General features: G+C 36.9%; 1 protein-coding gene across 2 annotated transcripts in view; it reads right to left on the reverse strand.

Moving 5' to 3' along the window:
* The window catches only part of B4GALT6 (beta-1,4-galactosyltransferase 6), a 104,905-nt gene that overhangs the window by 69,609 nt on the left and 11,837 nt on the right, over nt 1-23,459 (reverse strand). For both annotated transcript variants that reach the window (XM_069099859.1, XM_069099860.1), the window contains exon 2: nt 11,044-11,160. In XM_069099859.1, the coding sequence (XP_068955960.1) occupies nt 11,044-11,160 (117 nt within the window). The remainder of the gene's footprint in view (nt 1-11,043; nt 11,161-23,459) is intronic.

Consider the following 23,459-nt stretch of genomic DNA (forward strand, 5'->3'; position numbering starts at 1 on the left):
ATGAAGGAAAGTGGAATTGGACCCACATTTCCTATCATATATCTCAATGAATTTAAGCTTGAGGTTAGATATGAATATAAAAAAATGAACTATTAAACTGAAAGACAATGGAATAATAGAACAATAAACACTTATTTAAAACCTACATTTGTTCCAGCATCATGTAGACAAAGAAAAAAAAATGCTAAGTGAGGCAGGTGGGGGACAGGGAAGACAGGGGCTGGAGGCAGTTTATTGCCATCCCATGCCAGGGGGAATCTACCAGGTTCACATTTAATTATGTGCAAAAAAATAAATAAATACAAGGTAGTTTGTGCAGGAAGTCATTAGCAGCTGAAGGAGAGAAAGACAGACCTCATGCAGAAGGTAATAACTTGAGCTGAGCTTTGAAGTATACTAGGGATTGTAAGAGGCAGAAGGGAGGAAGATTTAAATTCCAGGCATGGGAGATAAGCTGTACAAAGGCAGAAAGATAGAAGATGAAATGTCATTATGTGAGGAACAACATGAAAGACAGTGGGCATGAAGGGAGTGATGAGTGAAAAGTTTAACAGGATAGTTTCAGGGAAGGCTGTGAAGAGACTGAAATGCTAAACAGGAGTTACAGTTTCTAGGGGTAATAAAGAGTAGCTGGTGTTTATTGAGCAGGCAGGGAGAGACAGGTTGACAGTCAGAACTTTACTGCAGGAAAGTCACTTTGAAAGCTACATGGAGGGACAGATAAGACTGGGACCCCAATTAGAAGTCTATTGGGATAATCCAGGCCAGAAGTCATGAGGGTCTGAACTAAGACAGTAGCATGAGATGTTAAGATAGAATCAATAAAATTTGACAATTGAATGGACAGGTAGTGTAAAGGAGAGTATAAAATGTAATATAATGTAGTCATCTCAATTTTTCAGGGAAATTTGCTTGGTCTATTTCAATAAATACTACACAAGGGATTATTACTTAAAATATAGGTGTGCTCATTAAATCAAAATAAAAGTTCTAGACAAAAATATATAATCAAAAGAAAAACAAGCATTTGAAATATTTAGGGCAAATATGACAGTTATGAACTTGACATCCAACTAAAATAAAGAAGGAACTAGTAAAAATTTTAAAAGGCACGTCTTATTCCACAATGGATAAATTATCATAAGATAATTTACAAAAGAAGAAACATAAATTTATAATAGTCACCTGAAAATGCCCAATTTCACTAATAATCAAAGAAATGTAAATTAAAGCATCTTCAAGTTCCATCTCAAACACATAAAATTGGGGAAAAAATAATTAAAAACCTCAATGCTGCTAGGGTAACCCTACAATTTGTGACCACCTAGACTGCCAAGAAATTCTGGAAGTGAACACTGACACTTCACTGTATATTATCTCCTCAACAGAGATGTATAAATAACTAATTTCACATTTTTTCAATGAAATGTCCATTTTAAAGTTAGTCCCAGACGTAAGAAAAAACTTACTGATGTAAAAATTTAGCTTTTCAATTTAGCTGCTAAGTTTCATAAGTGAGAAGTCATATGATCAAATTAAAAAAAAAACTAGGGGGGCAGCTAGGTGGCACCCCTGGAGTCAGGAGGACCTGAGTTCAACTCAGGAAGCCAGGAGGCAGAGATGGGAAGGGGAGAACACTTGTGCTTCTCTAATCCTGTGGCACTTCTCCCGTTTTCCATCTCTAGCAGAGAATCAATCACATCCACCAATTCTTTTAATAGCTTAGGATGCAGTTCACCTGAACCTGGTTAACATTAATAAGAGCTAAATTCGATCTTATTTTCTCCCTACACATCAGAGTGGTCAGTTCCCAATTGCCCATTTTTTGATCTGTTCTCCAGTCCGAAGCTTATGCTCCTCAGAAGAGGAAACTAAAGCAAAATTGGTTGGGCAGTTGGGCAGTCTTGTCCTCTCTTCACTGGACATTATCAGCATCCTCTCTGCCCCAACCAAGCAGGGGCTCTCTCCTTTCTCAGTCCTCCTCTTTTCCACAATATTACTTTAAAAAAAAAACCAAACTTTTTGTTGTCCTTACTTTCCTCCAGCAGGCTCAACTCATTCTAAGTTTTAGTTCTCTGACAAACATTTTTATAAGTCCCTGCCAAATGTTTGTATTCCTTGTTACTATCACTTTTCCCCATCCCCATCATTTCTACTTCACCAACAAGCTCCTTCTTGGAGAGAAGTGATTTCCACCATAGTGATTTGCATTAGTGTTTTCTCTATATTTTGAAGGGAAAAATTGTTATAAATTGTAATTTCTTTGAGAACAGGACCTATGTCACATCAATCTTTTTACTCCTAGTGCCTGTAAAAAAAATTTTCATATTGAAATTAAGATAAAAAGAGAGATGTTGGGGCGGCTAGGTGGTGCAGTGACCAGAGCACCAGCCCTGGAGTTAGGAGGACCTGAGTTCAAATCCAGCCTCAGACACTGAACACTTACTAGCCATGTGACCTTGGGCAAGTCACTTAACCCCAATTGCCCTGTCTTCCCCCCTCCAAAAAAAAAAAAAACCCAACAACAAAAAAAGATAAAAGAGATATGCGTATTGACTACAGGGTGGCATAATGAAAAGAGTAACAGACAGAATAACCATAAATCAAGGATCAAATTATGTCCCAATACTTCCTGATTATGCATAAAGTGGTGCAGTGGATAGAAAGCTAGACTTGGAGTCAGAGGTACCCAGTTTGAATCCCACCTCAGACACTTACTAGCTGTGTGATCCTGAGTAAGTCACTCAAGTGCTCTGTTCTTCAATCTCCTCATTTGTAAAATGGAGGTAATGATAGCACCTACCTCACAAGGGTGTTCCAAGGATCAAATGAGATAATGTGTGGAAAGCACTCTACAAATTTTAAAGCACTATATACATGCTAGTAATGATGATGATGATGTCAGTATCTATGAACCTTAAAGCCATCTCTCAAGAGAGATTATAATCAGCATCTGCAGAGGGAACACCCCACCAATGAAATTATATGTCCTTGAAGTTGAATTAGGTATAGTGGGAATGTTTAGACCTATTCATCAATGCATTTTCTCTTTTTAGTCCTAGTATCACTGGCAATAAGATAAAAAATAATATAGGAAATTCACTAGGCTCAGAACTTGGTATAGTACAAAGAGCATTGGTCTAGGGGTCAAAAGACTTTGGCTTGAATCTTGGTTCAGTCATTAACTTGTCATGGGACGTTGGGTAGGTCACTTTAAAACCCCTAGGGTTTTTCTCACAGTAAAATAAGGGGGGAAGAGAGAGATAAATTAGACCCCTTCCAACTCTAATATTGCATGGTTACATAGAGGCCATAAACAAAAACAAGATGCTACTACCTTAGAGTTCTATGAGTAACCTATGCCATTTTTAAAAGCACAAGAGCATACAGTGCTACACAGAGAACTGTCCTCCTTGTTCTCAGTTGCCCTTTGGTGGTTCAAGGGAGCCTCATTCTATGATTATCTAAAGAAAATATCAAAATGATCCTGAGAACCTAAAATACACAGGAGAGTATTTTATTTCTGATTAATTACTATTTTGTTAATCCCAACACCTCTTGCAAATTATACCATTCTATGATTCTATAACCTACATAACATCCAAGGACTGAACTCCAAAAATGATTTCAAGATTTAAATGATTCCAGCTCCTTATCGTATTCCCACACTATTCCATAGAAAACAGAAAAGATTCTATGCTGCTTGTTGTTTATAAGAGATCCTTTCCCCACCGTTTATCTACATATTCTCCCTAAAAGTCTGCTTAGTAAGCTCTGCATCATTTAACTGCCAGCCAGCCCATCAAGGAGGCTCCCTTCACCAACGAGTGAGACAAAGGCAATTACGTGACTAAGCTTCTGGAGAGACAATACCAGAATGAATTCATAAAGCCACTGCTCTCTCAAGAGACTGAAGAAAATGGTTTGGTAAGTAAGAGTATACCTATCAGAATCTTCACCATGATGGCAGATGATGTTTTTAAAACATGATGGGTTATTCCAGACTGATCCAATCAATCAATAAGCATTTATAAAGTACCTTCTACTGCCAGGCACTACCCAGGCACTACCCAAGAGCTGGGAATACAAAAGAGTTTGTAAAAGGCAGTCCCTGCCCTCAAGGATCTTACAATCTAATTGATAAAATAACAAAAACAATCAACCAACATTTATTAAGCTCCTCATACTCCAGGTACTGTGCTAAGGGCTGCAGACACAAGAAAGTGGCAAAGATAATCCTTGCCCTCAAAGAACTAACCATCTAATGGAGAAGAAAGCATGTGAACAAATATATACATAGAAAGCTATACACAGCAACAGTTGGAGATGAAGACATGATTTTACTCAATAAGGAAAAGAAAACAACAACCTATGATTCCTCCTCTCTTGGCACCTACAATGACCAAGAATAAAAATAATTTTACAGACATTCCATTCTACTGTCCTCCATACATTATCACCTAATGGAGAAAGAAGATGAGGAAAGAGAAGATTTCTCAATTTGTTTCTGGTTTCTGTTTTTCCTATGAAGAAAATCAGTACAAAATAATAGAAAGAACACTAGACTTGGAGACCATTCATTGAGATACAGCAACTACCAGTTTCTAGTTGTGTGACTTTAAACAGTTCCTGCTGCAGAAACTGTCCCTAAACAAATACAGTTTTCATGATTCAGTAGGTACTGAGAAAGTTTGCCTTACGCTCTGGATATCTAACTTTGGTCAGTAGAATGTAAGTTTCTTGATGGCAAGGACTTTTTAGTTTTATTGTCTATATTACCAAATGCTTTGCAGAGTACCTAGCACATAGTAGGAGCTTAATAAATGCTTATTGAATTTAATTGGTTATAGTACAAACAATAAATACTTTAGAAATAATAAATTTTCCAGCAAAAATAAAATCATTGTTTAATCACTAGAGAGATTATTTTCACTTGACATTATTAGTCCAGTAGTTAAGAATTGGGAAATAATCTTGATTTCAAATATGCTTATATGTATATGCACATATAAATTATATTCTATATCTTATTTTCCATGGAAACGAATGTTTTTTTCAATAAGCAGAAACGGGCTTTCTCAAACTAGCTCACTATAAGCAACTTCCTCTCAGGAATAGTTTAAATGCCATGAAAACTTTATTTTTCAGTATTAAAGAAGGATATTTATTGCTTGGAATTTTATCTTTTTTGCTATTACACATTTGTCTTTGATTACTTGTTGGGGTAATGTTTTTTAAAGAAGTTCAGAAGGGAGAGAGGTAGTGAGAAAAATTGGTTAGGAAGGCTGACAGTTGATTGCTTGACTCTAAATATAGGATTAAAAAACCTAAGCTTGCCAGATTGAACACAGATTTGAGGTTGGTTTTTTTTTTAAATAAAATTTTAAATAAAAAATTATGTATGCTAAAAATAAAAAGAACTCCACAGTATATTTTCTTAATATCACATATAAGAACAAAATCACACAGGAAAAATCCAAAGTTTTTACTCTGAGCTAAAGCTGAGGCCCATGTATATCTGTTCCTCACTCACCTAATTGTCAATTTACAACAGACCTTTTCCATTTAGAAAAAACTGTTCTCCACCTTCAACCCAGCCAGACCACAAAGTAAGGGATTATCTTATTGTGGGAGAAGGTTTCTCCTGTAATTTTCTAATTTTCTCTAAGCTTTATTAAATTACCTGAAGGAGAAAACAAAAAGCTCTTTTCTAAAGTGGAATTAAATCTAAGCCTACATTTGTCAGATAAATCTACAAGAGCATAAAAGAAAACCACTGAGAATATATTTACCTAAACAAATACCCTCCACCAAGATTTACTAAAAATAAAAATACTTTCCCTCCCACCTGCAGGTCTTTGCTCCAGGCACCTAAGTGGAAAAAAATAAAAAAACAAAATTCTACCTCTCCCCTTCCCAATAAAGGAAAGACATAACAGTAAACACTAAAGTAGCAAGCTTTCTTTTAATAAAACTTAAAATATCTTAACAAATTCACAAAGGCAAGTCAACAATCCATAGTCATTTGCTGATTCATAAATACATTCAACAAATATTTACTGGGCCTGTACTACTGATCAGTAACACTGACAAAGTAAAATGAATTACAGGACACATGGATGATTACTTCCCATTTAGACAAGGCTCTTTTGTTCTTTTACCAATAAGCCCTTCTCTTCTGTGGACCCTGACTTACACAACAGATTTAGATTATCTAAATAGTGCTCATTTATATAAATATGATAATAACCCCAATGTGTTTAATGGATGTTTTCCTCCCAATTATGTGGATTCTTTCCTCCCAAGAACAGCTGGGAATTTTAAGCTCTTCTATTTGTTGAATAGCAATGAACACAGTACATAAAGTACTTACAAGCTTAACAACTAACCTTCACTAGGCATTAAAGAACCTTTAATAAGCATTAAAGAGAATTCTGAACTCATCATTTCTTTAAAAATAAAAAAAAATAACACTTTAGTGCTACTGAGAAAGTGATCTTCTGGTCATAAAAATTTAAACCACAGGAGCAGCTAGGTGGCACAGTGAATAGAGTAGTGGCCCTGGAGTCAGGAGGACCTGAGTTCCAATCTGGCCTCAGACACTTAACACTTACTAGCCGTGTGACCTTGGGCAAGTCACTTAACCTTCATTGCCCTGCCTTCCCCCCTCCAAAAAGCAAAATTAAAAAAAGACATGTAAACCACAATTAATGTAATTTTATGTCAATTAATATAATTTTTCTCTATGCTCTTAAAAAAAGTAAGAAACATTTGGAAACTTAGAGTGTCGCTAAACCAAAAGGTGAAGAAGAAAAAAACCCACCTTTCTTTTGATTTGTGCCATCACAAACTAAATTGTAAAAATTATGTTGATGATAAAAAATATATAATCTATCTTATATCATCTATAAACACATAAGAAGGGCAAGAAAGATTTTCAGATCTTTGATTTTATCAATGTAGGATATTCCCAGTACAAAGAATACCCTCCCTTGTGTAAATTACCAACTTAAACGGAACTCAGAGTCTCAGAGTTACCTAGGGCATGATAAGGTAGTATCTTACCCATGGTAACAAAGCAAACACATGACAAAGACAAGATTTAAACATACTTCTTGCCTTGTCATACTGCCCCCCATGAAAATTATGATACATACACATATATGTTTCTCTATGTGTATATGTATGTGTGTGTTACCTTGCATTAAGATTCATTTGGTTGATTTGGTAGGGGGCGGAATCAAGGGGGCAGAGTCAAGAAGGTAGAGTAGAAATAGGACTTCCACAGGGCTTCAGCTCTCACCTCCTCCAATCCATGTAAAAGGGGACTCTGAACAAACTTTGGAGCTACAGACCCACAAAATGACACAGAGAAGCTAACCTCCCACTGAGGACAGCCTGACACATCGGCAGCAAGCGGCCAGTGCAGTGCTCTGGGAGCCCACCCCAGCCCCAGCCCAAGGTTTTAGCCCCAGTGAGGGACTCCAGATCACCAGCAGCTGCGGCACTCCAGAATTATCAACACATAGCTGGCTAAGGAAAAAGTGAAAGGTCAGTGCAGTGTGGACTTTGGGACTCAGTAGTTGGGAGTGTGTTGGCTTTTGCCCCTGGGGCAAGAAGCTGCTGAGGGCTGGTCCCCATGTGGCAGCTTCAGTTCCTGACCTGCAGAGTGTAGGGGGATCAAGTGACCAGTCTGAGGGGTATCCGCTCTTGCTTTAATCTGCTTGGATCTGGATTGCAGTCTAGGGTGGAGGTCCTTAGGTGTGTGACCAGCTTGCCAGAGCATGTGAAGGCTTCAGAGAGGGTACCCAACTAATACCTCCAGCAGCTGAGAAAACCTCAGCATTTGGTACAAAGCTCCCCTGTCTGGTAGCAGAGTCCTACTGTGGCAAAAAGCCCAAAAGTCAAGTAATTGAGTGGCAACATGACCAGGCAAAGGAAGCAAAGCAAACAGAAGAATCCAACATTAGACTGCTGTTTGGGGGACAAAAAGGATCAAAGCATGGAACAGGAGGAAGACAGTGAAGTCAGAACTCCTGCACCAAAAGTTTCAAAGGAAAATACAAGCTGGTTACAGACCATAGAGGACCTTAAGAAGCAGATAAGAGAAGTGGAGGAAAAATTGGGAAGAGAAATGAGAACAATGCAAGAAAATTATGAAATAAGAGTCAACAGCCTGACTGAGGAAAATCACATCTTAAAAAATAGACTAACTCAAATGGCAAAAGAGGATCAAAAAAGGCAATGAGGAGAAGAATGCCTTAAAAAGCTGAATTTACCAGATGGAAAAAGAATCTCAAAAGCTCACTAAAGAGAATCATTCCCTCAGAATTAGATTGGAGCAAATGGAAGCTAATGACTTTATGAGAAATCAAGATACTATTAAATAGATCCAAACAAATGAAAGAATAGAAGGCAATATGAAATATCTCAATGGAAAAACCACTGACCTGGAAAATAGATCCAGGAGAGATAATTTAAAAATTATTGGACTACCTGAAAGCCATGATCAAAGAAAAAACCTAAAAAACATCCTCCAAGAAATTCTCAAGGAAAACTGCCCTGATGTTTTAGAACCAGAGAGCAAAATAGAGGTTGAAAGAATCCACCGATCACCTCCTGAAAAAGATACCAAAAAGAAAACTCCTAGGAATATTATAGCCAGGTTCCAAAGTTCCCAGATCAAGGAGAGAATATTACAAACAGCCAGGAAGAAACAATTTAAATATTGTGGAAACACAACCAGGATAACTCAGGATCTGGCAGCTTCTACACTGAGGAATCAAAGGGCTTGGAATATGATATTCTGGAGGGCAAAGGAACTGGGATTAAAACCAAGAATCACCTACCCAGCAAAACTGAGTATCATGTTTCAGGGGAAAATATGGTCATTCAGTGGAATAGAGGACTTTCAAGCATTTTTTGATGAAAAAATCAACATTGAATAGAAAATTTGACATTCAGATACAAGATGCAAGAAAAGCATGAGAAAGTAAACAGGGAAAAGAAATCTTAAGGAAATTATCAAAGTTGAACTATTAACATTACCACATGGAAAAATGATAATTGTAACTGATATAGTTTTTCTCAGTATGAAAATAGTTGAAGGGAATAGAAATATATATGTGTGTGTGTGTGTGTGTGTGTGTGTGTGTGTGTGTGTTTATATTAGAGGGTATATGGGCGTATGAATACATATGTGAATGTGTGTATATATGTTTACAGGTATACATAGATAGAGGGCACAGGACCAATTTAATAGGAAGGGATGATACTCAAAAGGTGAAATTAAGAGGTGAGAGAGGAATATAATGAGAGGAGATGGGGAGAGACAGAATGGGTAAACTGTGTCATATAGAAGAGGCAAGGGAAAATGGTTACAATGGAGGGGAAGAATAGGAAGGCAAAAGGGAATGGGCCAACCTTATTCTCATTGAATTTGGTTTGGAGAGAGAATGAAATACACACTAAATAGGGTATCTCACCCTACAGGAGGGTAGGGGGGAAGGGGATGAGAGGGGGGATGATGGAAGGGAGAGCAGGCTGGGGGAGGGAGGGAAGTTGGAAGCACCCATTTTTGAAAAGTTATGGGATCAAAATAGAGAATAGAACAAGTGGGAGGTGGGATAGGAGGGAGGGAAATATAGTCAGTCATTTACAATATATCTGCTATGTTAATGTTTCGCATTAGCTACACATGTACAATCTATACTGAACTGCTTCTCTTCCCAGTAAGGGTGGGTGACAAGGGAGGAAGGGAATGAATCTGCAATTCAAAGTTTTAAAATCAAATGTTTAAAAAAATTTTATATATATATATGTACTATTATTAACACTATTATACATGTAATTGGAAAATAAGATATACAGGCACTGGGGCATAGAGATCCACCATGCCCTACTGGAGGGGATATGGGAGATGATATGGGAGAGAGTAGATTGGAGGAGGGGATATCCTGTGGGACTGCTATTTTGGGTCGGTGGGTAGGGGAAAAACAGGGAGAAAATTTGTAACTCAAACTCTGGCAGAAATGAATGATGTAAATAAGAAGTTAATAAAGCATTTGAAAAATGAAAAAAAAAATTCAGTTCGTTACAGTCTTATATTTTGAGGAAAATGGTATTAAATAAAATTTAAAGTCCCAAAAAGCAATATGAATTTTAACTCCACAATTATCAAGTTTATATACAAAAAATCCTTAAGATTATTCATCTATTCAACACACTACACAACTTTTAATCTCAGTATATGTTTTCAATAGAAATTCCACTTCTTAGTTTTATAGATTATAATGACTGAGGGGAATTACTGCTTCCAACTTATACTTAATATCCTTCTACAGAATAAGCATGAGGAAAGGCTAGCAACCCTTTGAAAATTATGAAGAGAATTATCTTCATGTGGCTAATCCCTCCTTAGAACAATGGGTAGGGTGTGGCTAGGTGGCACCCAGCCACCTAGAGCACCGGCCCTGGAGTCAGAAGGACCTGAGTTCAAATGTGGCCTCAGACACTTGACACACTTCCTAGACATGTGATTTTGGGCAAGTCACTTAACCCCAAATGCCCTCCAAAAAAAAAAGCAAAACAAAAATGGGTAACTCTAAAAATTTATCTGTTTGATGCTTTTATCTTATTTTTGTCATAAGGACTAATTTTTTTGTGCTTAACATCACTTTACTAAAGCATGCCTTCATCCAATCTTTTTTTTTGGGGGGGGGGGGAAACGGAGGTCAATTGGGGTTAAGTGACTTTCCCAAAGTCACATGGCTAGTAAGAACTCAGATCCTCCTGACTCCAGGGCTGGTGTTCTATTTACTGCACTACCTAGCCACCCCCTTCATCTCTTCTAAAATGCATATGACACACAATACCTAGCTTTGGAAGGTAAAGGTATTTCAAAAGAAGTCAATGGAGAATTTACAAGAGCATTATTGTCTTTTAAAAGTATTCAGATGGGGAAAAAGCTAGTGCTTAATAATTTCAACTACTGTCTACTCTAAAAGCAAAAAAAAAATTATTTTAAGCAAGAAACATTCTTACCTGTACCGTTGAGAGTAGAATTTTTATTTGTGTATAGTCTGATCATTTGTCCTATTGTTTTCACATTTTCTTTCAACATTATACCTCGGGCTTGTACCATAAAGAGATAGGTGTTGACTAGAAAGAAAAGAAAAACAAAGAAACATACCATAAGCATTTTGCTTAATGTAACAATTTCTCTGTTAGGCACAACGGCCTAAAGTGACTTAACTAGCTTGATAAACAGAAAACAAAAATAAAACATTTGAAAAGTGTTCCCCATATTGTTGTCTAAACATGGTAGTAGTAGGTAGTGTCAGACTGACAATTGTGTTCTGATTCAATCAGTGAAGGATGAAAAAAGTCCATTCTCAATCCACTTCATGACCGCCAAACCATTCTTTCTAAACACACTTGCCCCCCCAATACTTTTTTATTAAAATTAAAGCATGAAAAATATTTTCTAACACAGTGTAACACAATTAATATTTTAAAATTCTTGATTATTTCTTCAAGTCCTTTAAAAATCTCTCACAATTTATGTTGTACTGTAAAATTGACCCAATTAGTTAACCCAGTGTTTTCAGGTCACTATCTCCATTTTACAGACAAGAAAGTTAAAAGGAAGGTAAAGTGATTTGCACAAGATTCACAGAAGCTCAATAACTTAAAACAACTGATACAGGCAGCCATTGAGAAAATTAGGATTAAAACTGGTCTTCTGACTGCTCTGGCTTCCTTCAAGGGTGAGTTCAAGTAACACCTTTTCTGGATCCCCAAAGCACTAACTCCTCTAATCCTATAAAATATTTTGCATTCAATGTTCATATGTGCCTATGTTTCCCTACTATAAGTTCCTTGAGGGTAGGGACTATTTCATTCTTACCTTTGTATCCCTAGCACCCAGAACAATGACTGGTACATGGTAGCTGCTTAACAAAGGCTTTATTTTTGATTGAAATTATAGGCAGAATAATGACAAAATAGCTAACTAATGAGAGTTAGCAAATACATATATGTGTCTGTGTATGTATATACACACATATATGCCTTTAAGTTTGCAAAGCACTTTATATGTTATTTTATTTGATTCTTACAACAACCTTGTGAAGCAGGTGTTATTATTCCCATTTTGCAGATGAGGAATCGGAGGCTGAGAAAGGATAAGTGACCTGCCCAGGGTCACACAACTAGTAACTGTCTGAGGCAGGATTCACTGAAGCCTTCCTGATTCAGTCCACTTCTCTTTCCACTACTCCACTGAGCTGCAAAAATAACAATTTGCCCACAACCTGTTTTTGTCCTTCCTTTTTCTAGATATTGAACCGAATTTCTGAAAACCCAAGTGGGAAAAAGAGTGCAACTATGTACAATCTTCTTAAGCACAAATGGGCAGCAATGAAAGATGATTAGGAAAGAAACAAAGTTATATATTTCATTGGCCTTCCAGTCTTTCAAAATAGAAAAAGAGAATCTGACCTTTAATCCAGTTTTACTTCAGGCATGTCCACAACCTTTCTAGAAACCAGAACAGTAATTACATTTTATTTATTCATGCAGGATTTCCTGGCCATTCAAGCTTACAGACAGCAGATTTTTCTAACTCTGGTTTTGGAATTTTTTTAAGTCACAGACTAAAGAAAAGGAACAATCACAAAGAAAGCTAGAAAATTCTTTAGTGAAACTAAAAATAATTTCTGCTGAAACAAGTGACTTACGTAATACCACACCTAATACATTCAACTTATAGAATACGGGAGAACTGCATTCCTAAAATAAACTAGAAGTGTTTCTATTCTGTTTTCAAAGATCTTTATAGCATTTCAATTAGTTCTGTTAAAATCGAGCATTAGCTTCTAACTTTTTTTATTAATTCACTTTACTTTACATCTGCTTCCCTGCCTGGTTTCAACTCTCTGGAACAAGATATTCCTTCCAGGATAAGCTCATCATTTCTCAACTCATCAGCAGGCTGCTAACTCAAGCCTTGATTGACACCACCTTCCTCAGCTTCCTCTACCCTCTGAGCGCAGGACTAGACGGTGGAGTATCAAACTCCTCCCAATGCCTTCCTTTATGGAGGACAGAAACTGGATACTCAGTTTACTCCCTACTTTGTCTCTGCTGCTCTGCCTGATTTCAACTCCTGGGAACAAGACATCTTCACACCAGATAAGTCTGGCATCTCCCCCTCCCCTTTTCCTTCCTCCTTTTGTATGTTGTCTCCCCCCAATAGACTGTGAGTTCCTTGATGGCAAAGATTGTCTGTCTTTTTGTTAACTGCATCCTCAGTGCTCAACAGTGCCTATTACAAACAGGTATATTAAAATAACACTTATTAAAGTGTTTATTGAAGTGGATAATGAAACTTCTGTGATGACAAAGTTATTTTGAGTTTGTTGAATATGTGACTAACTCTAAACTCATAAATCCCTCTGAATTCTGAAGAACATATGAACTTGAACACATACACACATAGCCCTTCAAAAATTAAACCATAAAATGATGAAATGTTAAGATTGCTGAGGTTTCACCATACACCTAAACTCTTAAAAACTACAAAAGTTGAAAATATCAATGCTGCCATACTATTATGATGTTGGTGAAACTAGGAATTAGTCCAACCATTTTATTTTAATTGTAACTGTACTTTTAAAAAGTGACTAATAAACAAGTGAGGTACCACCTCACACCTATTAGATTGGCTAATATGACAGAAAAGGAAAATAGTAAATGTTGGACAGAATGTAGGAAAATTGGGACACTAATGCACTGTTGGTAGAATTGTGAACTGATCCAACATTCTGGAAAGCAATCTGAAACAATGCCCAAATGGCTAATGAACTACACATACCCTTTGATTTAGCAATAGCAGTACTACTAGGTCTGTATCCAAAGAGTTTTTATTGGGGGGAGAACCTAATTGTACAAAAATATTTATAGCAACTCTTTCCAAAGTGACAAAGAACTGGAAATTGAGGGGATGGCCATCAATTGGGGAATGGTTGAGTAAGTTGTGGTATATAGTGTAATGGAATATTACTGTGCTAAAAAAAAATCCGCAGGAAGATTTCAGAAAAACCTGGAAAGACTTAAATTTGAAAGTGAAGTGAGCAGAAACAGGAGAACACTGTACATAGTAATAGCAATACTATGCAATGATCAATTGGGAATGACTTATTCTCAGCAATAGAATTGTCCAAGACAATTCCAAAGGACACATAATGAAAAATTCTATCCACCTTCAGAGAAAGAACTCATGCAGCCTGAATGCAGATCAAAACATGCTATTTTTAACTTTCTGTATTTTTTTCAGGGATTTTTTTCCTTTAGTTCTTCTTTCACAACATAACTATTATGGTAATATATTTTGCAAGACTTAACATATATAACTATATCAAATTGCTTACTCTCTCAGGGAAGGGGGAGGTGAGGGAGAGAGAAAATAATTTGACATAGCAATAAAAATAATAAATAACTTCCAAAAGAAAAGACTGCTAGAACTAGCTGGTGCTTTAAAAATCACTTATTCCAACCCTATCATTTTACATGAGACAAATAGTTGGAGATAATGAGGTGAAGAAATTCCTCTTTATAATACTAAACAACTTCAAGGTGATGGAGAGATTGTGGCCAAGATACTGAAATTGATGCATTAAGTGAGATAGAGGAATTCCAATTCAATGAATCAGGGGGGATATTAAGTAAGAGATAACTTATATCAATTAAGACACAAAAGAGGGAGATGTATGCTCAAAGGTGTTTACAATTGTCACAGAGGAGATTCAGTTCAAAATCCAAATGGAAAAGAGATTCTTTATAGTAGGTAACAATATTCAAATGTTCCCATTTAAGGATGATATTGTGATGACTGCATCAAACCCTCAAATGAATTTGGCCTAACTATCCACACAAACAGATGAAGTTCTATTACTGAGATGATGTTATACAGTTGGCCAGTTAGCCCATGAGTACATAACTCTTGGACAGACACTGTAGAGAGCCAACGAACTGTGAACTGAACAGAAAGAAGAAGGTGGGTTGGATTTTATTTGACAAATTACACAGAAATTTCAATGAAGAAAATTGTAGCCTGAAATAAAATCCAATCTCTTTTACACAAATATTCTTCCAACAATGCTATATGGCTACAATACCCAAGAAATCAAAACTGTAAGTCACCCAAGGGGGAGGATGCTTATTAACAATATCAAATTGCAACCAAGAGGTAAAAAAGATATCAAAGCAATCTGTCACCAGAAAAGGAGACAGGAAAAGAATGAAAGGATAATAGATAACAGATGCACTGATACCTAGGTAATGTCAGGAGATCTAGAGGAAGGCTTCTAGTACACAAGATGGACTCACTGGTGTGTATTTACAGGGGGATATGGAAAAGGGTTGCAAAAGACAATGAGTTGCAATCAGCACTTTTGGATGTAGTATCCATATTTTAAGCTTCTAATTCAATCAAACACTGAAAAGAAAATATGGGAGGTTTATATAAAAGCCAGAGGAGCTGGTCTGATGACAGTCAATAAAAAACAAAAAAATAAACACTGATATACAAAAAAAAATTTTTTTTACAAGGAGAGAAATTTTAGGTCTTCCCTAGGTTATGAATGGAGAGGCCCAATTAGAAAATGAAAACAGCACCAGCCAGATTCTGCTAAGTCTATATTTCCAATAATAAAAAAACTTTTAAAATCCAGAAAACCCTTTTATAACTGGCAACTGGCAACACAATAGAACACTCAAATTGTTCTGTCCTTTTTCTGTCTTCCATAAAAAGCTGTCTCTAAAAGCAATTCTGATAAAGTGGTCAACACCCTGACATTAAACACCTTGGGAAAGTGATTTTAATCCAATTCAAATGTTTATTACACTAATAAATGATATAGGGGTTAGAAGGTCTTCCTTGGGGTTAAGTCAACTTGCATTGGAAAAAACAATCTATCAGTGTCCCAAGAAACTTACAATTTTAAGTGAAAGAACAGGTGAAGATCTGCATTGGTAGAGGGAGTTTCCTGCACTGAAAAAATCACAGATCTCACCTCCCTACACACACACACACACACACACACACACACACACACCTCTCTCATTCAGTTTCCTCATCTGTAACTGGACTATCTGAGGCTGTTTCCAGCTCTAAATGAATGGTCCTAGGATTCTAAATCATGAGGAGACTTGATTGATTAAATCCCCAACAAAGGAATTCAAAATGATAACCAGTTGCCATACACAAATTGTCTTCACCAAGTCTGTAACGTGAACTTCTGAAAATCTTACCCTTTTTGAATCAAGTACCTTTGTATTTTCATAGGATCATTAAGAGAGACCTTAGAGATCAAGTTTAACATTTTATAAATAAAGAAAATTGAGGCCCAGAAAGATTAAGTGGCCTGCTGAAGGTCACAGAATATTGAATTGCAAGGGATCTTCTAGTTTAGACTGCACAGAAATCTTCCTTACAATACAACTGACAAATAGCCACTGAGCCTTTGACTGAAGACCTCCAAGGAAGGGGTATCCTACTAATTCCTGAGGCAGCACATTCCACTTTCAGATTCTTCTGATGGCTAGAAAGTTTTTCCTTACATAAAGTTTAAACTTGATTCTTTGCAATTTCCAAGCATAACTCATAAATCCTTCCCCCATGAAACAGTTTTTTTAAATACTTAAAGAGAGCTATCCTATTCCTGCTAAATCTTGTCCTCGTCAGGCAAGATATCATTTCTTTTAAATGTGCACCTATTGTGAACTCTTCTGACTCAAAGGAGCAGCTAGGTGGCACAGTGGATAGAGTGCCAGGTGTGAAGTTAGAAAGACTCATCTTCCTAAATTCAAATCTGGCCTCAGAGACTTACTAGCTGTGTGACCCTGGTCAAATCACTTAACCCTATATGCCTCAGTTCTTCATCTGTAAAATGAGCTAGAGAAGGAAATGGCAAATCACTCAAGTATCTTTGCCAAAAAAACCCCAAACAGAGTCACAAATAGTTGGATATGAATAAACAATCCAACTCAAAATCTTTCCAGAACCACTTGTCAGATAAGCCCTTTAATATATTTAGTACCTTCAAATCACAAAAAAGGAAGCCTGCCCTTGATTATCAGGCTCATACAGATGTGTCTTTCAGAATACTATCCTCAACCTGTATATTTATGTTGCATTTTAAAATTTACAAAATGCTTTCTTTGCAACAGTACAAGACAAACATTACAATCATCTCTATTTCATAAAGGAAAAAACAAGCACAGAGCAATTAATTGACTTCCCAAGGCAGCACAGTTAGTAAGCATCAGACTAAGGTCTTTTTGTCCAAGACCAGTGCTGTTTTCAATTCAACACACTGAGAAATGAAGAAAACAGATAATTGTTAAGAAATTAGGCTCTGAGCATTGTAGATTTTAACATGATTAAATCATCCAAACATAGCAGGAAAACTGCTTAATATCTTGAAACCAGATGATAATGGAAATTTGGAATTAGATATCAAAAAATCATGCTTTTTATGCCCCAAGATATCAGAATCAAAAACTGATGAGAACATGTGATCTTGAAATCACCTGTGACAGTGTTTTATAATAGTTCCCAATATTATAATTTTTAGAATGTGTGGTGAAGTGAATGAATAGAAACCTCCACATTATGCCCTTAGAAACCAATATAAAATCAATTAGCTAAGTTAAAAGAATTTCCTGATAATTAAACAGCCTTCTTTAAATTATTATCCTGAGAGATATAATCCCCAAAGACCAAAAACCATTAAAAAACAAAGTGTTGTTTGAAAAGACAGATTTCTATGTAAGAAAGCATCAAGAAAATATAGCACAAAAATATCTAAGGAAAACAACTAACTTATCATTGTTTAAAAGTTTCCATGACCTGTAATTATAACTTAAAATTACAAATCTTAGTTAACCCACCCTTGTGAAACTGGAACTTGTAATTAACAGGTTCCAGGACAGAGGTAAGTAAAGAGCAGAAAAGTGAATATATGAAATTCTTCTAAAACCATGAGATAGTCACAAGACAGATCAAACAATTAATGATCATTTATTAAACACACACTATGTTTCAAGCACTGTGCTAGGTCCTCAGGACACATACAAAAAGGAAACATTTCCTGCCTTTAAGGAGTTCAGTGAGAAGACAACATGTATTTACATAAATTTATACAATGTAAATACAAGGTAATTGGGTTAGGGATGATAGCTGAGAGGGATCAGAAAAAGTTTCAGGTGAAAAAGTGGTGCCTGAGCTGGCTTTCGGAGGAAACGAGATTCTAAGAGACAGAAATAAAGAAGGAATGCATTAAAGACAATGGAAACAGCCTGAATAAAGGCACAAAGACATGATTAAGTTGCCTTCAAATAATCTTTTTTTTTTAAACTCCCAATCATTAAGGAAAGCTTTACACATGCTCATTAAAATGGTCAAATATAATACAGCATAGAATTTCATATTTCATCAGAAAAGACTTAAGCAGAGCTTTGATCAATTTCCATTCCCACAAAAAAATGAATTCTAAACTAACAGGAAATATTCTTCCCCCTTACTCTTTGTATGAAGACGACTTTAAAGCCCCTTCCTACAGCAAACTCTACAACTCCCAGGGGCATGAGTGCACTTGGCTTTTTAAAATTTGTTCATAATTTGGCCCCTTCCTACCTTTCCAGTCTTCTTTTATCTTACCCTCCTCCACACAGTCTAAAATCCAGCGACTCAGGCCTCCCTGCCAGTCTTCAAACATGACTCTCCATCTCTCCAACTCTGCATTTTTACAGGCTGTCTCCTTGCCAACTCTTCACCCCCATGCTTGGGATGCTCTCCCTCCTCAACCCTGAATCTCCCTTGGCTTCCTTGAAGCCTTAACTCAACTCTCATCTTCTGCAAGAAGTTTCAGTCCTCCTTTATCTTAGTGCTTTTTCTCTGAGACTACCCTCATTTGTCTCGTATATATCTTATTCATATATAGTTGTCTGCATATTGTCTCTTGCCCACCAAAGGCACCCGGTATCACAACAGACAGAGCAATGGATATGGAATCTGGAAGACCTCAAACACTTACTATCCTGGAAAAGCCTGTCTGTGTAGCAGATAATTTCACAATTTCTTCCTTAATAGGAATTCTACATAACAGATGTCATTTGTGCATTTGTGGGATGTACTTCTGAGAATAGGTCTGGTATAGTTAGAAAGACAGCTGTCCTTGAAGCCAGTAAAATCTGAGTTCAAGTCTCTAACAAATACTGGCTATGTGGCCCTTAACCTCTCAGTGCTCTTCTAGGCAATTCTCTAAGACAAATGGCAGAGAATTAGCTTGCACTGATAGAGGGAATTCCCTCTACCAGTGAACTAGAGGTCTAGTCCCTATTCCTTTCCCTATATTCATCTGAATCATTAGTCAATATTAAATACCTTTAATAAAATTCGATTATTTTCCCCCAAATGCAGCTTAGTGGTGTCCTGGGGAATGAGTGTTTGGAATACTCAAGGAGGGTGCCACTGTGAGGTTTTTAGGGTTACTGTGTAATAACCATCAATGTAAATTGTCTAAGATGAAAGGACTCCTTTTCTGAACAACTACAATATTAATTTAACTTACACAGGCTATTTTACCAAATAGTTAACATATATAAAACTACTGCTTTAGGGGTGGCCAGGTAGCACAGTGAGTAAGAGCACCGGCCCCAGAGTCGGGATGACCTGGGATTGAATCCGGGCTCTAATACTTAGCACCACACCCAGAAATAACTGGCTGTGTAACCTTGAGCAAGTTACTTAACCCCAATTGCTTAAAAAACAAAACAACCAAAAAAAAAAAAAACCACTGCTTTATCATATGGAAAAATATATCCTATCATATAATTTAACTAAAATAAACTACCAGAAAGCCAAGAGCAGGTATTATCTACAATGGGGATAAACTAGATGTCTTTCTAACAAGATCACAGGTGAAACAAGGGTCTCCTTTATCACCATTATTAAATATTGTATTAGAAATGCTGGCTATAGCAAAAAAAAGAAAAGAAAAAGAAACTGAAGGAATAAAAACAATGAGGAAGCAAAACTATCACTTTTTGCAAATGACATGATAGTATACTTAGAGAACTCTAGAAAATCAACTGAAAGCTAGTTACATAATTAACAACTTAATCAAAGTTTGCAGGCTATAAAATAAATCCACATAAGTTATCAACATTTCTAAATATTACCAATAAAACCTAGCAGAAAGAGATAGGAAGAGGAATTCCATTTAAAATAACTGCATACTTGGGAGTCTACCTGCTGTAATGTAATGCCAAGGAAAGGCAACTTCCCAAGGTTCAGAATACCAGCATAGGTGCTCTCCATTTTATTCAGTAACAAACCCAGAACAGAGAAGATCAAAACATGACATCATTCAAAATACAGCATTTACTAAATGTGATTAAATAATCTCCAAGTACTACCCACCCCAGGACCTTCCAATCATTCAATCAATTACAAAGTCTCCTTCTAAATACTTCTCCACCCCTAGGCTATACCTTAATTAAGTCCACCACAAAGCCCCTCTTCTCAAATGGAGATTAGTTTCCAAACATAAGGTCAAAAGTTCCCCACCCCTGGATCACAATTGAATCTACCCCAGAGTTACATCAAGTTTAAACACAGCACTTAATACCCAAATGGAGGTCTTTTCTTCATCTTGACACGAGGCAAGTTCTCAGCAATCTTAGTTCCTGGGGAGACAAGGCTTAGCAAAGCCACAAGATACGTTGCCAGTCCCTTCATGAATTTATCCTCTGTCTGTAGAACAGTCCTAGAACCCCTGAACACATTAGCAAAGCCCTCTCCCAGGATTTCTGTAAACATACAACAAGAAAATCCTTCTTCAGGGCTTCTGAACCAACAGAAAGGCTCCCAGACCCCTGCAACAACAGCACTGTCCTTCACCAGTGGACAGTATTCACTCTGTCTGTAGGACAGTCTCCAGACCCCTGCAACAACAGCACTGTCCCTCACCAGTGGACAGTATTCACTCTCTGTCTGCAGGACAGTCTCAGGGCTTCTTAACCAAATGCCAGGTTCCAGGACTTCTTCAACAACAGGACTGTCTTTCACCAGTGGACAAATCTGGCAAAATAACATCAAAACAGACAGACAAAGTACCAGCAAAACAGCCATGTCTCCTCAGTCCTTGGCAGCTCAGGGGGCAGGTCTCAAAAGTCCAGGGCAATTCAAAGCGGCCACCAGCAATTCTCTTAGTCTCTCTCTCTCCACGAGGTGCTGCTTCCAAAAAGATCTTCCGCCTCTCTCTTGTCTCTCCCAATCTATGTCACCAGCTCCTCCCAGTTCAGGACTTTCTTTTCACATCAAAAAGTCCATCCCACAGGTGGGATTAACAAGCTCTGGGTTTTAATACAATCAATTTGAAAACCAAGCCCAATACAGGGGAATCTCCACATTCCATTACTATCACACCTGCCAAGACACACAAACAGAGCTATATGGATACAATTGTAAAACACTTTTTATATTTTTATAAACAAAGGCAGATCTAAATAAATGGAGAAATACTAATTACTCACCAGTAGGCTATGCCAACATAAATAAAAATGACAATTCAATCTAAATTAATTTACTTATTCAGTCCCCTACCAATCAAGCTACCAAAGAATTATTTTATAAAGCTAGAAAAAAAAAATTATCTGGAAGAACAAAAAATCAAGGATATCAAAAAAAATCAAAGGAAAAAAAGTAAAGAAAGGCATCCTAGCAGCACTAGATTTCAAAGCAGTACTACAAAGCAGTAATCATCAAAACAGTCTGGTAATAGGTAAAAAATAGAGTGGCTGAGCAGTGGAACAGATTAAGTGCACAATATATATAAGTAAATATAAACATAATCTGGTATTTGATAAACCCAAAGATCCAAGGTTTGGGGGCAAGACAAAAATGTCTGGAAAACTGGAAAATAGTCTAGCAGAAATTAGGAAAGAACAACATTTTTCACCATATCCTAAGATAAGGGTCTCACTTCTCAAATATATATTGAACTGAGTCAACTTTATAAAAATAAACAGTCAAAAAAGATAAACAGTCAAAAATATGAACAGACAAATTTTCAAAGGAAGAAATTAAAGCTATCGATAGTTACATGAAAATAATGCTCTAAATTACTACTGATCAGAGAAATGCAAATCAAAACAACTCTGAGGTACCACCTCACACCTATCATATTGACTAATGTGACAAAAAAGGAAAATGATAAATGTTGGAGAAGAGGTGGGAAAATTGGAACATAAATGCATTGTTGGTGGAGTTGTGAACTGATCCAAACATTCTGGAGGGCAATTTGTGAACAAAGGGTTATAAAATTGGGCATCTCCTTTTATCTAATACCACTACTAGGTCTGTAAGGAAAAGGACCAACATGTGTAAAAAAATATCTACAGCAGCTCTTTTGGTGGTGTTAAAGAACTGGAAATGGAAGGGATGCCCATCTAATGGGGAAAGACTGAACAAGTTGTGGTATATGATTGTAACAGAATGCTATTTTGCTATAAGAAATTGATTAGCAGGATAGTTTCAAAAAAACCTGGAAAAAGTTATATGAACTCATGCAAAGTGAAGTGAGGAGAACCAGGAGAAAAATCTACACAGTAAAAGCAATATTGTAACAATAATCAACTTTGAAAGACTTCATTACACTGACAAATTAAATGATCCATGACAATTTCTAAAGAACTCATGAAAAATGCTATCTACCTCCAGAGACAGAACTGATGAACTATAAGTGAACAAAGCATATTTTTCCACTTTATTTTTCTTGTCTTTGTTTGTTTTGGGGTTGTTGGGGTTTTTTTGTTTTTGTTTTAGCAACACTGCTAGTATAGAAATGTGTTTTATTTGATTTCACAAGTACAATGGGTATCATATTGCTTGCTTTTTCAATGGGTGAGGTAGGGGCTGGAGAGAGGAAGAAAATCTGAAAATTTAAAATGAATGAATGATGAATACATTAATTTTTTTTAATAGACTACTATGGGAGGGTAGAGCCAAGATGGTGGCATAGAAGCAGGAAAACTCCGTGTGCTCCCCCCATAACCACCTCAAATACCTATAAAAAATGACTCTAAACAAACTGTAGGGCTACAGAACCCACAAAGTGACAGAAAGAAACAAACTTCCCACTGAAGACAGCCTGACAGGCCAGCAGGAAGGGTACATCACAGTGCTCTGGGAGTCAAGCGCCTCAGGGTGGCCACAACCAGCCATGGGCTGGAGGGACTTCAGGAGAGTGGATCACCAGAAGCTGTGGCAATTGCCAGAATTATCAGCCCATAAATACCAAAGACAAAGTGAGAGGTCAGTGTGGACTCTGTGGGAACAGGGTTCTGGGAGTGCAGTCCAGCCTCTGACCCCAGGGTGAGAAGCAGCTGAG

The sequence above is a fragment of the Petaurus breviceps genome, unplaced genomic scaffold, assembly GCF_028583685.1.
Source record: "Petaurus breviceps papuanus isolate PSGF00001 unplaced genomic scaffold, PetGlider_PUasm1.0 38, whole genome shotgun sequence".
Taxonomy (NCBI): domain Eukaryota; kingdom Metazoa; phylum Chordata; class Mammalia; order Diprotodontia; family Petauridae; genus Petaurus; species Petaurus breviceps.